Source organism: Trichomycterus rosablanca, chromosome 16 (assembly GCF_030014385.1).
Source record: "Trichomycterus rosablanca isolate fTriRos1 chromosome 16, fTriRos1.hap1, whole genome shotgun sequence".
Classification (NCBI taxonomy): domain Eukaryota; kingdom Metazoa; phylum Chordata; class Actinopteri; order Siluriformes; family Trichomycteridae; genus Trichomycterus; species Trichomycterus rosablanca.
In genome coordinates this window covers 5,006,349-5,023,940 of record NC_086003.1, presented here as the reverse complement: position 1 = coordinate 5,023,940, position 17,592 = coordinate 5,006,349, and the positions used below count along the sequence as shown (strand labels likewise).

Here is a 17,592-nt window from a genome sequence, read left to right as displayed (position 1 = left end):
TATGACAGTTTTGATAATAAACGCAAATGTGAGCAAATAAATAATTTTCTGTCAAAATGTTTGTGGTGTTTTTGCGCCATCATGTGGATCTTTGCTGAGGTAACTTGTCCAGTTGTTAGTTTGGGTTTGCTCGTCCTCTGTGGATGTTTATTTTTTTTTAAAGAGTTTGTTTTGTTTATTAGGATTTTAACTTCATGTTTTACACTTTGGTTACATTCATGACAGAACAGGTAGTTACTCATTACACAAGGTTCACAAGTTTTAACAGCAAACACAGTCATGGACAATTTTGTATCTCCAGTTCACCTCACTTGCATGTCTTTGGACTGTGGGAGGAAACCGGAACACCTGGAGGAAACCCACGCGGACACGGGGAGAACATGCAAACTTCACACAGAGAGGACCCAGACCGCCCCGCCTGGGGATCGAACCCAGGACCTTCTTGCTGTGAGACGACAGTGCTAAACATGAAACAATGTACTTTATTTATGTATAATTTACACTATGTTTCCATAGCAATAGCCCCATTTCTGTATGTGTAAAGTAAAGTATTCAAAAGCTTACACTCTTCTGTCAGAAATAAAAGAAGAACGCAATAAATATAATTAGATCCAATATAAATTTTAATCAGGGAGACTGATATATGCTTCTGCTGGCTCTAAAAGTGGCTGAACTGACTAACATTAAATGTGGTTTACATTATTTCTTATTCCCACGACAATTAGGCTACATTTCATAATGCACAGAAGCCTTTAAGCATGCAAATGAACCATCGTCCCGACTAAACAACCATTGTTTTTAAGTGTGTGAGCAAATTAGGACAGTAATCAAGTACACGTATGTAAAATTTCAATATATGTACTTTATTTATACTTGTAAATAGACACAGACACAAAAAATAAACACTCTTTGTGCAAAATAAGCTGCACAACAATACAAACATTTACTGATACAAACACAACCGACTTAGTTCATCAATACTGTTAACAGATGATCATCAATCCAAATAACGCTCCCTGGTATCCTTGCTGAGTTTGTCTCGGTTTGGTTTCCTCTCATTTCGCTTCTGCTTCTCCAGCTTACACTGCTTCGAAATAATAAAAAGGTAAAATAAATAAATAATAAGTAATCCACGTGTCTGTGCTGCTACTTTCACTGTATCGGGGACAAAAACAACACACACACTGTGGCGCATCGGTGACGTCACTGGCACACACGTGACTGACACAGACCAATGATTAACTAGTAGTGAGTAGCGGTGTAAGATATCACAGGGTCAATATCACCGAAGTTTATTTACTTTCATGGAGGGCAGAGCAGTGTGTCATGGTTTATGAAGTAAATGTATCATCAGTATACTATTACCACTAAATGATTTTGTGATTTACTACTGTAAATCAATTTGTGATCTACTGTAATTGGTTAATTGTGTGCAAGTTTAAACCCAGGACAGCAAAGCTTTTAGAGAAATAAGAAGTACTTTTATTACTATAATGAACGAAATCTGAGGTTCTTGTTCAGAACCTACAAACTCTAATCCTAACTGTTTATAAACCTCCATAAATACTTCACATTTCCTACAAACTACACTCCTATATTCCTTAAACACCTTCTGTATAAACTATACTCCAAATATGAAACACTAATCCCTATTCCCAACAAACCACACGATATATTCCCTACAATCATGGGCGGATCTACCGGGGTGGCATAGGGTGGCAAATGCCACCCTAAAAGAAAGCCTTGCCACCCCTGCTGCCACCCCAGTTGGCAGCAACAAATTAAAAGAAAAGTTATGGCCAATTTGCAACGCTGCCACTCTGACACAGTCAAAAACTATTTGCTTTCCCTCTCATACATCTGCCACTCATCACCTGTGTCTTACCTTAATGCCTTTCCTTTGATAATGCCCCACCTACAGTAGTGTTACCATACTTTTATCTCCTATTAATGAGATTACATTGTATGGTCACTTATTCCTAATATGAACTGTTTCACATGAAACCTTAAATGCAAGACATTGATTGCATGAGATTAAGTTTGTCTGTATGAGTTTGTAAATGGCAGCCCGTGCCCTTTTGTAGTGTGTACATACTATTTCTCATCTCAACTGTGATAACTGTGATTAAATTCAGTATAAATACGTATATATTTGCCATATGTTGCCACCCCTCAAAAATCCCTGCCCCCCTCTCGCCACCCCATAAATATTTTTCTAGATCCGCCCCTGCCTACAATATATATATATATATATATATATTAATATATATTAATATATATTATGTAAAACAGTCCCTATAAATTAAGAATTTTGTTTTGATTATTTGGTAGGTGTTATGGAAATGTGTGTCATTTAAGACCCAAATGATCCTGGAGCTGTGCTACATACTGGAGCACAGTAATACTGAAATACATACGTTTGTAGAGACCATATGCAACACTAGATGTCGACATCTCTCTTCTTTAAAGTATAAAAGAATACCAAACCCGGACCTGTTTTTAAATGTGCTATTTCATCATATTATTGCTACACATGCTTTGGCTATATTCTTTTGCAACTACAGTATACTTGTGCTAACAGATATTATGTTTCCAAATCTATGATTAAAGTTTGGGAGAGGACCACTTGTGTTCCAGCACAACAGTGCTCCTGTGCATAAAGCAAGGTTTATAAAGATTGACAAGTTCATAAATATATATTTTGTAAAGTTTGGTGTAAAGGAACTCCAATGGCCAGTACAGATCCCTGAAGAGAGAATTATGGGTTATTTGCTGTTCATGTAACATTACATAGCAGCTGAACACGTATGCAGGAGAGCACTAACCAGCCTATTCAATACACCTGTATAAATATGCACCACATGCTTAAAGCTGTGATTGACTAGCCTTGCACTTATCAGGTAAAATAAATGAAAATCATTCTTTGTTGGTTGTTAGAGGTTGAGATAGGCAGCCTGCCTCAGATGGAGCCTAGAACTGGACACACCTGCTATGTGCAATACCTCATAAGCTTCTAAATAAAAATTGAGGGTAAGGCCAGGTCTGCCTGATCAAAGCAACACCCCTCAATCGAATAGATCAAACAGATTTCCATTCCAGTGCAGACTGTTAGTCATACAATGTGGCTCAGTCTTATTCTAATCTAATTTAATTTCACATTTATGTTTTACCAACGCTTCATCCTGGTCAGGGTCACACTGGGTGCAATGCACACCCCAGACAGGAAACCAGTCCATCTTGTGGACTCAGTCAGCCTTGCCTGACCATCCTGAACATCACACACATAAACATACATCGTGTCTGTATCAGTCCATCTTTACGGTGTGTAAAAGGTGCATAGGGTAGAATGTTGGCTCCAGTGGTTACAAGGTTAACTACTGCAGCAGGGTATGTTTTTCTCTGCATAAGATGCAAGACATTTAGACATGTCATGATGTCACTTGTGAGGTGTTTTTCCAGATATTTTACCTTATTATTATTATATTATTCATGTAGGAATACATATAAGAACAAATACATAATGACCAGTCAAACCTTTACATACTGTTTAAAACACATCTAGCCTGGTACGGATCAGCAAAAGAGCTACTGTGGCATAAATTGCAGAGCATCTTAATTCAGTCATTCTGTGCATCAAACCCTTCTGTGTATAGGGCTACATAGTTGCAGGCCTGTCAAAGAGCCCTTGCTTACCCCTGTCCACTGTTGAAAGCACCTACAATGGGCATGCAGGTTTCAGAAATTGACATCAGACCAAATGAAGAAGAACAGCGGGACAGCGGATGAGATATTCTCTAAGAGGATCAACCTCCCAATGTACAGAAACTGAGGACCCTGGTGGTTTTGGCCTGGTACCAGATACCACATGACTCCTTTAGCATAGTAGGCAGGTGGTTCTAATGTTTTGGCTTATCTGTGTATTGCTACATCAAGGTGGGGTTATTTTATAGCATGCTGTTTAATATAGTGTGTATTTTTACCTTTTGCTCTTGGCATTCATTGAACAGTGGATTTCCTCGGTCAAATTGATGTTGGCTGGCTGTACAATAATGCAGCAGGCTGTGAGAGCAGCAGGGGAAACATTCAGCCAACAAAATATGTACAAGAAAAAATACAAGAAAAACCAATCCCGAGGGCACACGGGTAAGGGGAGGGGGGGTGGGGGTGTATTAGACCCTATTCCTGGAGAATAAGCAATTTGGAAATGTGTATTCCATCTTCCATGTGTAATACACACTTATATATCTGGAGGCTTTTAAGAGTCATGATCTAAAACAAACATTAAATAAGAAAAGAAATACAGTTTTTTAAAGAAAACATTAAACTGCTCATGGTTATTTATTATCAAAAAGAAGCTGATATGAATAATCTCACTCATCCATGTACAATATTTATAAAGACAAAGATTATTTTTAGCTGGACTACTTTAGGAACCAAATCGTACACTTACTCGTAGACCAAAATCAAATTTATCACTTGTTTAGCCAAGTATGTAATTACTAGAAATGTATTTGTGCTCTTCATTGTGTGAGATTTGAACCTGAATTTCTTTTTAAATCAGTTACTTTGTGTAGTCTAACCATAAATATTGCTGTGAGTTGTATATCATGCAACCTTCATAAACATACTTTGACACTGTTATGGGTCAAACTACAAGTGCTGTTAAAGTGGAAAACTAGGAGCTTAATGGATTAAGTTTCAACAGTCGCACCCAAGCCTAAGATTAACATGCACAATACCAATTATTAGCTGGAATTGGTCAAATGTGAACTGCAATTAAGCCTAAAGCAGCTCAGACACATATGTCTGAATAAATCCAGGTTAATCTTGATTTAGAGAATGCCAGGAGACTACCTATCTGAAAGCAGAGTGTCTTAGTGTCCTACACAAAGCTTTGGCCTAAACTTTTTATAGCTTTGGAAAAAGTTGGGAAGCTAAAAGTGTCCTAAGCCTTATCACAACATTTACATTTTCAGCGTTTAGCAGACGCTTTTTTTTTTTAAAGCGACTTACACGATGAGCTGAACACGATGAGCAATTGAGGGTTAAGGGCCTTGCTCAGTAACCCAACAGTGGCAACTTGGCGGTGGCGGGGCTTGAACCGGCAACCTTCTCTTTACCACTCCAGTACCTTAACCACTGAGCCATCACTGCCCCCTGGCTGATTTAGAATGTGTGCAGTTCCAAACCCTGTCTTAATAAATCTATAGGCTTAAAATGAGATGTTTAACAAGCAAGATTCCACTAAGCAGTCACACCCAAGCCTAAGATTAACATGCACAGTGCCAAATATTAGCTGGAATTGGTCAAAGGTGAACTGCAGTTAAGCCTAAAGCAGCTCAAACACATTTTCTGTCTAAATAAATCCTCAGTCTGACAGATTAATCTTGATTTTTTGCTTTGGGAAAAATAGGAAGCTGAAAGTGTACTAAGCCTTATCACAACATCACTGCCAAACCTACTAGTGCTCTTCTGGCTGATTCAGAATGTGTGCTGTTCCAAACCCTGTCTTAATAAACCTATGGGCTTAACATGAGATGTTCAACAAGCATAACTGACTTTGTTGTACTGGTGTCCTCATACTTTTGGCCATGTATTGTATGTCAAATTGATAGTGGGTTTATTTATTTTTAGTGTTTAATGCTTATGAATAAAATTTTATATTTTTAAGAATATGGATAAATTTTTCAGTCTATGTGGTCTTGTCAGCAGGACTAAAAAAACCCCAAAACGTATTAGGTGTACTCTATCAGGATTAATATGTTAGGCATAAAACTGATCTAAAAAGAAAAATGGGGGTTAGATCCGGATCCGCCTACTAAAGGTCACTTCTCTTTTTAGACAGGCGGATTAGATTAGGTACAGGGAATAAGAGGAAGATAAAAGCCTTAAAAGCCTTTACAAACAAATAAAATATATTATGTTTTTATGTAGATTATCATGCTGCAATTGGATTTTCTTATTTCCTATCAAGTTCTTATTTCTTATCTCCTAACCAAGGCATGACAAAAAAAAAGTTTTTAATATTATAATTTTGGTATTTAGCATATACAGTGGGCGGTACGGTGGCTCAGTGGGGTCGCCTCACAGCAAGAAGGTCCTGGGTTCGATCCCCAGCCGGGGCGGTCCGGGTCCTTTCTGTGTGGAGTTTGCATGTTCTCCCCGTGTCTGCATGGGTTTCCTCCAGGAGCTCCGGTTTCCTCCCACAGTCCAAAAACATGCAGTCAGGTTAATTGGAGACACTGAATTGCCCTATAGGTGAATGGGTGCGTGTATGTGTGTGTGTGTGTGCCTGCCCTGCAATGGGCTGGCGCCCCGTCCAGGGTATTACTGTGTGCCTTGCGGCCATTGAAAAGCTGGGATAGGCTTCAGCAACCCCCCCGCCACACTTTGATTACATTCATGACCGGAACAATAGTTACTGGTTGCACAAGATTCATCAGTTCACAAGTTTTAATATCAAACATGGACAATTTAGTGTCTCCAATTCACCTCACCTGCATGTCTTTGCACTGTGTGAGGAAACCGGAGCACCCGGAGGAAACCCACACAGACACAGGGAGAACATGCAAACTCCACACAGAAAGGACCCAGACTGCTCTACCTGGGGATCAAACCCAGGATCTTCTTACTGTGAGGCGACAGTGCTACCCACTGAGCCAATGTGCTGCCCACCTGTTGTGTGAACTAATGTGCATGAACACTTTTATTTGTAGAATGAATATCTAGAACTTCCTCTCATTGTAAATAAAATAGGGAGGAAAAACACTTAGCTCACACATTTTACTGATGAATGCTCTTAATTAAGTTAAGAAAAAGCATCTCCTGAGATGCACCTGTATTATTCTGGGCTAAACCCTAATCTTTCAAACACCGCTGGCACTAGAGCCTGACAGTTAGCTCTGCTCTAGCGAGTCCCGAGCATATAAATCGAGCGGATGAAAGTACACACTACGTCAGCATGAGATGAGAGCGCAGGTGGAAATTGCATTTGACTGTGATCGTAATTTTTATTGTGTGGAGGTCAGGACAGTCCCGTGCCCTCAGCTGTTTGATCTAAGATCTCAACAGTCCTGTACAAAGGCAGCAGCAGCATCACAGACATGCAGCATCCACAGCTGGTGGTCTGTAAACAAGAGTTGGGCAGATGTCCAGACCTGGACCTTACTCATGGATGTGAAATACGAACATTTTTACAACCGAAATGCACGGTGGCTTCAGGAGCGCACAGTGAATGTTAAGCACAGTAGGGACAGACACTGAGGAGCTACGTTGACAGGAAAAAGAATGGATCCCTCTCAATGCTGTCAGGAAGCTGGATGCGAGCCGGAGATTATGGGGATGGGGGGGGGGGGGGGGGGGGGGGGTATTTTGACACCAGTCAAAATGTTTTGGCATTATATTTTGGCATGAAACAAAAGTCATTCATTAAAGAGCCTGATAAATATCAAGGACACATTAAGGAGAACATTACAGAATTATAATACATGATAATGGAAAATGCTTTATTTGATGGGTCTTGTTTAAAAGAAATGTGTCATCTAACCCTGGGTCGTGGGTTGCAAGCTGAAAAAAAGTGGTCACAGTTAATAATAATAATAAAGTTAATAATTAAATAAACAAATTTTAACAGGCACATAAACACAAAATAAACTTGTGGATCGCTAATTTTTGCTGGGTCCAGGCATGAAGCATGTTGCGTAAAGCTGATCAACATATGAACTTGCCTTGTGCAGGTGAAAAGATGCAGTCGACTATACGACACGTGTCGGAGGGGGCGTGTGTTAGTCTCAGCTCTCCTCAATTAGGAGTGGAGGTCAGCATCAGTAGAGAGGAAGCTTAATGCAATTGTGTAATTGGATACGTCTAGATTGGGAGGAAAATTGGGAAAAATGCACACAAAAAAAATCACACTGTTATAGAATTCGTCAGTATTCCCAGCATACTGTATATTCCTCTAAAACTTATTGTGAGATAGGCTTATTAGCATCAACCTGCTGGCCTTTTCGAGAAGCAGTCTACATTACATTGTAATTATTATGTTATATTTTGACTTATATATTTAAGCATGCTACATGCTTTTGGTGGTTATTTTATTATACATACTATTAAAAGTATGCCATTTAAAATGCAGCAAAAATAGCAGCAGCTGCTGCTTGCACAGATCCTGGTATTTTTAATGATCCTAACAGTGTAGTAATGTTCCAAAGCTACTTTTGATTATTTACTTAGTAGTTATTTAATATTTAATATTCTATACAGAATTTTATTTGGATGGCCTCAAATGATTTACCTGTTCAGAGATATTTGAAATGCACAAAATGTATCATTAGTTCCACTGGCTGCTCGTCTCCCTCTCATCCCCATTCAGATAATCACTTCATTCAGATTCCCCTCTCATAATAAATTGCTGCTTCATTTCATCTTGATCCTCAGATATTCAGCTACGTTTCAATGCTAAAGATCGTTATGAAACACAATGACCATTTTTTGCTCTGTGTACACAGATATTTCTGTATTCCTGCTGTTCTCTTTCTTCTTGTGTATTTTGCTCCATTATTCTGTTTTTGAACAGAGCTTTAGAGTAATTATCATTACCATCCAATTCAAACTAAAAACCAGCACAAACAAAGCAATGAGCCCTGCTGTAGAGCGATGAAAATCCAATTAGAACGGAATCGTTTATGGAAGCTGTAGTAAGATGAACAGCAGTTTTGTTCTATTTATAACAACGAGTACATATATTTATCATAATTTATATATGTGAGAGCTAATTATAGCACATACTAGCACAGATACCTTTATAAACACAGTATCTTCCTATTTATTTTGATAAATACTCTGCTTTACACTGTCTAAAGGTAAAAATGTGAGCTTTTGTATATGGTCTGTCACCCTGTGCATACATTGGCTATTTTATAAAAGCTTTATATTTATATGTAGAGATGAAAGAGCTGACAAAGCCTACTGAGCAAAATATGGGTTAGTCAGTAGATGTAGCTCATAAAATGACCTATGACTGAACTTAAAAGCAGTAATAGCTCAGCGGTTAAGGTGGACTATTAATCAGAAGGTTGTTGGTTCAGGCCCTGCCACCGTCAAGTTGCTACCATCGGGCCCCTGAACAAGGAGCTTAACCTCAGTTGCTCACATTCAGTCATGAGTTCAATCATAATTGTCTGCTAAAAGCTGCAAATGTAAATATAATAGTGGTCAATGAGGGTGGATGAATCACAGATTTTGGAAAAGATCAAACTATTCAGCAGCTGATACGACTCCTGCTCTTTAATCAAGGCACCTTAACAAGCACCTTTTTACATTTCATTTTCATGTCTGACCACTATCTTATCCTGGTCAGGGTTGTAATGGAAGCGGTTTACCTGGAATCACTGGGCACAATGCAGTAACACCCTTGATAGGACACCAATCCATCATGTGGCCAGATTTAACCAATCATGTCTGTATGTAGATGCCCGACCGGTGGATAGCAAGGGCCTAAAACATGAAACAGCTCATATCTGACAGACGTTATCATGAATATAAGCTAACTAGAGTGTCTGTGGTTTAAACACAGAAACATTTGACTCTGGTTATGGTATACAAAACTGTCAACTGTTGGTTTAAAAAACAGATAGATGACCAGAAGGATTGACAGAAGATATAAACATTTACTGCTCCTCTGTAAGTCTGAATTCTGTCTGGCTGTTTTGGATCCACAGGCTGTAATACAGTTGAGGTAAAACGTTTTTCAACATCTGCAAGGAGCACAAATAGCATGTCAGACAATGTTAAGATTTCATTTTCTTCCAAAATCTTGTCAAATCTTGTACCTACAGAACTCACTTTACGTACAGATGCACAGTCATGCTGAAAACATAAAAGATCTGTTGGCCACAAAGATGGAAGCATATAATTTATTTCATTTAATTCATCTTATACAACCTAAGTACATCTCAGATCTATAATGAAGAGAGGTGTCTACATAGTTTACAGCATACTGGCCCTACAGTGGACATGAACAGTGCCAATGGTTTGAAAAACTGTCACTACATGGGCGGTAGATCCAAGAACCACCAAAACACAGGCTAGCCTTGAATCAGAAGCTTCTGGGACACATGACACTGTCCACAGCCGGTTACTGTAGCACAAGAATGAAGCCCTGTTTTAAAACTGTAGGCCATGTATGGCAGCCTAGAAGTCGAAGCAAAGCTTGCTTGACTGTAGACAATGTCACCTGTGTTCCAGCAGCTTCTTGTTTACCTCAAATGTGAAATCCTTTCTTCCCTGACAGAAATGTTCTCCTTATGAAAAGCCATTCCCAATCTAGTCGTATCCAATTACCCGATTCGCTTCCTCTCTACTGCTGCTGACGTCCACTCCTCACAGCTAGTTTCTGTAATAAAGCAAAACTGTAAATTCTTTTTAAAAAAGATCTAACTAACATACTGTAAAAAAGCTAAACCATACCTTTGTTTCTACAGTAGGGGAAAAAAGGATTTAACCACTACTGTTTTTATATAGAAGTATATATATATCTATATATCCACTTCAAATTGACACAATGTCTTCTGACCTTGTACGTTAAACTACAATTGGGATGGGTAAAATGCCAATCCAAACAAAAAGCAATGACTTCTGAACTGCCTTCCACAGACATTTAATTAAAAACATGTCATGATTAAGTAAAAAGGAGCATTAGTGAAACACCTGACTGACCCATCTTTATAAGCAAGGATGGATTGTGGTTAGCGCTTTGTTAAAAATCGGTGAGACTGAATAGTCCAGCAGTTTAAGAATGTTTTTCAATGCACTATCAGACCCAACCCTAACCCAGTCCTAACCCAACCCTAACCCAGTCCTAACCCAGTCCTAACCCAACTCTAAACCAACCCTAACCCTAGTCCAACAGTTTAAGAATGTTTTTCAATGCACTATTGCAATGAAATTAGAGATGTCACCTTCTACAGTCCTTAACATTATCAAAAGATTAAAAGAATCAAGAGAAATCTCTGTGAATTAAGGGCAAAGAAAAACAAAAAAAGAACAAATAATAATAATTGTGTCAGTGGGAATAAATGTGTCAGATCAATGGGTTCAAAATTAAAGCACGATGCTGCAAAAAGCAAATTAAACTCAAGGATAGCTTTTCTAAAGAACGTTTTTCAATGCACTATTGCAATGAAATTGAAAGGGATCTCACCTTCTACAGTTAAAAAATCAAGAGAAATCTCTGTAAATGAATACAATACTGAATGCTTGTAGTCAGGATTCTTTTAATCTTTTGATAATGTTAAGGACTGTAGAAGGTAAAATCCCTAATTTAATTGCAATAGTGCAATGAAAAACATTCTTAAAAATAAAAGCTAATCAAAACTAGATGGGTCAGTCAAAACGTTCTTATAGTATTTTATAGTAATTATTGCTTAGTATATCATAGAGCAGTAAACAGTGATGAAATTTCGACATGACCACACAATGCAGTTTTATGAAAGGGCTTGTGGAATAAGCTGGATTAAGCTAGTCTGATACAGGCGACATGAGACAGAGGGTATCGAACTAAGCGGACCCATCTGTACAGCCAACCATCACAAAGGAATTACAGCCCTGCAATGTGACATGATTCATTTTGTAATGTTTGTGGTGTTGTAACACTTTGCTATCAAGTCCTTTTTGTTTCAACACGTCTGTATTAATACATCTGAATTCATACTTTTGGTTCATGTTCATGAACAAAATCAAAAGACATTGAGTAAATAAATATGAAGTGGATATTTGAGCTGGAAGAAAACACGTTCTCCTGACCGTGCATTCATTCATTAGCTGATAACTTCTTATGAATGAAATGAAATGAAAGCTGCCGGGTCCAATTTGACAGTCAGAGACAGAAGTGATCTCATTAGGACCGAACCCGAAGATGACACGGACCGTAGTGAATGTCATTATTTGATTCATAAAAAGGCCTGCAGTAAAGACACAGATATCATCCAAAAATAGTTACTCGTGATTAGTCTTGTACCAGAATGCCATGTTCAACAGGACAAAGCTGGGATTCACCAAAAAGTGCTTCTTTGCAGCATCAGTCTGCTTCACGGGACTGCTCGATAACAGATTAGGAACTTTTGGGAATTGGTGATGGCATCTTTTCTCTGCTTGTGTCCCAAAGCTCCTACAGTGAAATGTTGAACTCTGTGATTAGGAAGTCAATGTAGTCCTTCTCTTTGGTCTTAAAGGCTTCAGCGATTAGACACGCCGCTTCCCGGTGCTCACGCCCCCTCAGAGAGATCCCGTTTACTTCCAAAATCACCTGGCCCACCTTCAGCTCCCCACAATTATGAGCTGAACCTCCTCTCTGTAACAGTCAAGCAGAAAGAATAAACGTCACATAAATAAATGCTTATTATGTTTATTTATTTCCTTTTTGCCTTTACCATAACCTTAACCCTAACCCACCATAACCTAACCCTGACCCAGCCCTAACCCACCTTAACCTAACCCTAACCCAGCCCTAACCTAACCCAGCCCTAACCCAACCCTAAACCAAACCTAACCTTAACCCAACCCTAACCTTAACCCAACCCTAACCTTAACCCTATTCCTAACCCACCCCAACCTTAACCCTAATTCTAACCCACCTTAACCCGCCCTAACCCTAACACGACTCTAACCTTAACCCTAACCCAACCCTAGCCCTAACCCAGCCCTAATCCTAAACCAACCCTAACCCTAACCCAGCCCTAACCCAACCCTAACCCAGTGCTGTTAGAAATAGGTGGACAATATTCAGCCTTATAAAAAAATATGATTTATTATTAAATGACATTATTCACAAAGTGAAGGTGATGGAGTATAACAGATGGAAATCTCTGTGGTCATTTCCCCTGTACACCGTGCCAGGTTTCTGGTATGAACAGAAACGATAATAAATACAAAGGCTTCAGTCGTATCTCCTTCACAGCTGCTGTTGTTGAATCTTCATTTCCATTGCTGATGAAGTGCATATGCCCAGGGAATTAGAATCTACTCAGCCTGCCTCTTTATTACCTCCTCTAGAGTCTCTCGCTCTCTTTTCTTTCTCTTTTGCTTCATTAAAAGCTCTTTTTCCTTTTTTCAGTTGTGTGTTTTTTTTCCAGCATTGTGTTCATTTGTAGCCGGGCCAAAAATCAGCGCTTCTTTTATGGAGCATTAGCCTGTAATGAGGAGAGCTTTGTGTCCCTCATGATACATGTAAATGCCCCGACAAAGAGAGGCCACGCTGCTGATCTCCAGACACTTTTAGGACTGGTCCATCACTGTATAAATGACACAATGGATGATTTTAGACCTTAAAATATAACATGATATTACACAAATGGAACTATTTTATTCATTTATTAGGATTTTAACATCATGTTCAATATTTGGTTACATTCATGACAGGGCAGGTAATTACTGCTTACACAAGGTTCATCAGTTCAAGTCATGAACAATTTTGTATCTCTAATTCACCTCACTTGCGAGCCAACATGCCACCCCAAATGGAACTAAAGTAAAAACAGCACATTGTGTAAAAAAAAAATTCATAATGCACCAACTTACAACTCTCAGCAACGGTGCGAGGCTCCATGTATGAAAATACTCGTCTATGTTTTGACACCCCCCCCTCTGCTTCCACAGAATTGGTTGGGAGTTTTCTAAACTCAGTTACCCGAGGTGTTTTTTTGTAGCTGCTTTACACTTCAACATCTTGGACATTTTGACTAACCGATTGCTAACTGAATTGCCGTAGGATTGCTAGGACGTCTCATAATGCAAATGAACCAGTAAACATAAGGCACTTGAACGCTATATGAATGAAAAATTTTTAATCGCTGAACACAAACCTTAAATTATGAATTTTTACAGCAAATTGCATATTACACAGTTCGTGACGCAATTTTCATGGCCATAAGTTAGGTAGGGCCTGAAATATACTTCACTGTAGGTATAATACACAGTGGATGTACGAACTGAAAGTATATATTTTTTAAAATCCCATACCTGGATGTCTGTCTAGAATATCCCGTCTCTATTAAATTCCTTTTTGTCCGTTTCTCAGAGTAAAGCGGTCCGTGCTGTTATTATGTCATTATAGAACACTGCAGGAAGTCATAATTGGCTTCTATTTTTTGCCTGGTATTGTCTCGTATTCTTTGACTTTTTCGGGCATAACAGTTTTTAAATTGGTCTAATCAGCAGCTTGCAAGCCTCCCGATCTAAAGGACCACAGAGGGACATTTAAATTCTAATGAACACGGTGGCGTAGTTACATGTGCCTGAGTGAGACAGTGAATAGTGTCTGATAAAAAGCCTGGAAAAGTATTCAACCCCAAACTGATTTCACAGAAATTATTATAACCTTATTATTATTATTCATATTTGATTTACTGTGAATTTTAATGTTTAAACTAGACACTCATTTCAAAAATTCAGCATGTTTCAGTATTTAAAGTATTCAGTAATACTTTACTTTAGTACTTTTGCAACCAGAAGTCCCAACTAACTGTGCACAACATGATGAAGTAATTTTGGCAGGGTAGATGGGCAGCAGTGGTCTACATTTTAAAAATCTTGCCAGAGATGATTAACTGGGTTAAGATTAACTGGGTTAAGTGGGTAAAAACATCCACTTTGGATCATAAACTTCCTTGAAAAATGAAGCATTTTTTAGTCTCTTCCCTGCTAAAGAAAACTTCTATATCATAAAGCTACCACCACCACATTTTACAGTGGAAAACTACGTTGCCCAGACATGAGCAAATCCATAGGGATTTTGGATGTCCAGCATGCTCATGGTGAGGGAGTAAATGTATTAGTGTATGACCTGGCATTCCCACCACAATCCTGACCAAAATAAAGCGGGAAAAGTCTTTTTATTTGACATAATATACACACTACTCTAGCTCACTAATGCCAGGATCCAGGGTTTAAATCCCCAGTTCTCCTAATGGCTGATCAGCTCTACATGAGACATGATTGGCTGTGTCTGAGGGTGGGATGGGAGGGATGGCTGAGGCCCTGTGATGAATTGGTGTCCTGTACTGGGTGTGTTACTGCAATGCGCCCAGTGATTAGAAGGAAACCAAACCCACCACGACCCTGACCAGGATAAGTTTGTGGTACAACATAAAAATGAATTCATACTTCATAACTGAATGAATGCATTCGTTACACACCTGTATGGTCACGATGCGTGGCAGGGGCTGGCGTGTGTTGGCTCCGCCCTCTATCGCGATGCCCAGGGTACTTGCGCTTTTCGGTACCCTCACCAGAACAGACGTGGGCTCCAGCAGACCAGGCTAGCAGCCAGAGGAAGAAAAAAGAGAGGAATATGAGAGAGTGAGGAACATGAATGGCAGATTAAAAGAGATGCGAAACGGTAATACAGAGACGTTAAGCTCTCGCGCTCTGTGGCAGTTTGACAACCTGAACCAAAAAAAAATCCCATTCCTGAATATTTTAAAAGATTCTGTTTATACTGGAGAACGATTTTACAGTCTGTGTCTCTACCACCGTTATTTGGACACCTAACAAGAGCAGTACAACCTCTGCTGGCTATGAGAGATGGAATGAGGAAAAATAAATGAATGGAAAAAATGTAAAAAAAATAATAATTCAACTTTGTGACAAAAATGTGAAAAAAAAAAAAAAAAAAACAGGCCCGGCCCGATCGGTCACATCTCATTTGCACCCAAGCAGTTCAGAAATCATTATTTTCCTCACTGTGATTTCTCACAGTCTGTGTTTTTCAAATGTCCTTCACTCTCTGTGTCTCTCGGTCTCACCGGTTTGACAGCGTTCCCCTCCCCGCCCCCTGTGCCCTCTCTTAAAGGTCGGGTGCGGGCAGAACGGGGGCTGCTGTCCTTGCTCATGTGTCCTGATTCGCCGGCGTCCACGCCGCTGTCCTCGCTCAGGGTCTGTCCGCTGTCCGACAGCTGAGACAGAGCGGCTCCTGCAGAGCAGACAGACAAACAGATGAGCTATTCTGTGAATTCTGTAAAAAAATATTCAACCCCCAAACCCAACTCGAATGGTTATAATAACATTTCAGGAACTTTTAATAAGAATTTTGGAATCAGCAAATCAGCAGCAGTAAAGTACTCTAGCCCAAGGTTTTTCAAACTTTTTTTCAAGCAACCCACATTTTACCGTGACCCAGGCAACACAAACAATGCATCAAATTCATCAAAACAAAACACAAAACAAAATATATTTAATTACTGAAAATGGTGGTAATCTGGTCCCACTGTGGTTTACAAGGTGTAACGTAATGCCTCTACAGGGGGGTGTTCGTGTACAAGTTCATTTTTTGAAAGTGTCTGTTAAATTTTTTTTTATTTTAATATTATTACGAAATGGGGTTTGAAAAGCCCTGCTCGAGCCCAACAGTGCTGAGATCTTGAGCTTTCGAGTTCTGATCTCAGCTCTGCTATCAGCCAGCCGGGTTGCACACACAGACACATGACTGGCTGTGTCTCTGTAAGGGGCGGGACTGCTGTGATTACGTTCTTCATTCGTGTAGCATTCAAGTGCCTTATGTGTACTGGTTAATTTGCATTACGAGGCGATCCTAGCCATCCTACGGCAATTCAGTTAGCAATCGGTTGATCAAAATGTCCAAGATGTTGAAGTCTAAAGCAGCTAAAAACACGACTCAGGTAACTAAGTCTGGAAAATTACCAAGCACTTCTGTGGATGCAGAGGCGGGTGAGAATTTTCGTATTTGAGACGGAGCCTCGCACCGTCGCTGGATGTTCTAGGTTTATATTTAACCGTTAAGGTAGCTGTGTTGTGTATTGTAACTTCCATTTATTCTATCGTTTAATTTATGAGTGTAATTTAACAACTGCCGTGAAATTAAGCACATTTCCTGTGGGCCCTACGTATACTGTTGGCAATGGGATTGGTTTAAACACTTGCACTTAATTATTAGAAGGAGTGTCTACATACTTTTGCCATTTAGTGTCCATATTCATATTCAAGTCCAACTCCTCAGTACTTGAGTGAACTGCTTATCACAGTACAGTCGGTACGGTACAGTCTCGTAATGAAAGTCCATCTATTTTGCACAAGCTAATGGAGACGTTTCATTAGTTGGGGATCAGTGGTGTACAGAAATTGAAGATATTAGCACTAGAACTGATTTTTAATTAAATTAAAGTAAATTATCTTAGTGGGCCACTTAATGACGAGGATTGTTTCAATTTTAACCAGTTAAGTTTAGCTCTGGGTCATTGTGTTGCTAAAAAAAAACCTTCCTTTTTAGTTTAGGCTTTCACTCAAGTGGTGGAACGAACTTCCACTGAAGAGTCTCTAACTGTTTTCTAATGATGGTTAAAGACCTTCATCACCTCTTTAAGCACTTTAATAAGCACTAACATGCACTTACTAACCTTCTATAACATCTTATTTAAAAAAAACCTTTGTTCTAACAGGGTTTCAGCAGATTTGTATCCTTGGACTGTTCTCTACTTAAACTAGAGTAGGGAAATGTTTACTATGGAAGCTCTTCTCTAAGCCGTTCTGGATAAGAGCATCTGCTAAATGCTGGAGGGTTGTTCAATTTTAACCACTAAC

The 17,592-nt window shown here is 39.2% G+C and overlaps 1 protein-coding gene and 1 long non-coding RNA gene across 8 annotated transcripts in view; both read right to left on the bottom strand.

Annotated features, from left to right (window-relative positions):
- Positions 1–7,728: 7,728 nt before the first annotated feature.
- LOC134330482 (uncharacterized) lies at positions 7,729–9,821 on the bottom strand. Its single transcript, XR_010015007.1, has 3 exons — positions 9,673–9,821; positions 9,381–9,495; positions 7,729–7,866 (listed from the first exon to the last, which is right to left on the bottom strand). It is a non-coding gene; the product is annotated as an uncharacterized LOC134330482 (long non-coding RNA).
- Positions 9,822–9,900: 79 nt separating this feature from the next.
- The window catches only part of whrna (whirlin a), a 92,046-nt gene continuing 84,354 nt past the window's right edge, over positions 9,901–17,592 (bottom strand). For 5 of the 7 annotated variants that reach the window (XM_063011637.1, XM_063011634.1, XM_063011639.1 and 2 more), the window contains 4 exons: positions 15,801–15,967; positions 15,192–15,314; positions 12,017–12,349; positions 9,901–10,393 (listed from right to left, as the gene is read on the bottom strand). In XM_063011637.1, coding sequence (XP_062867707.1) covers positions 12,167–12,349; positions 15,192–15,314; positions 15,801–15,967 — 473 coding nt within the window. In that variant the 3' untranslated portion in view covers positions 9,901–10,393; positions 12,017–12,166. Of the gene's footprint in view, positions 10,394–12,016; positions 12,350–12,786; positions 13,290–15,191; positions 15,315–15,800; positions 15,968–17,592 lie in introns of those variants that run through there. The other 2 variants (XM_063011636.1, XM_063011635.1) reach the window with 2 other exon arrangements.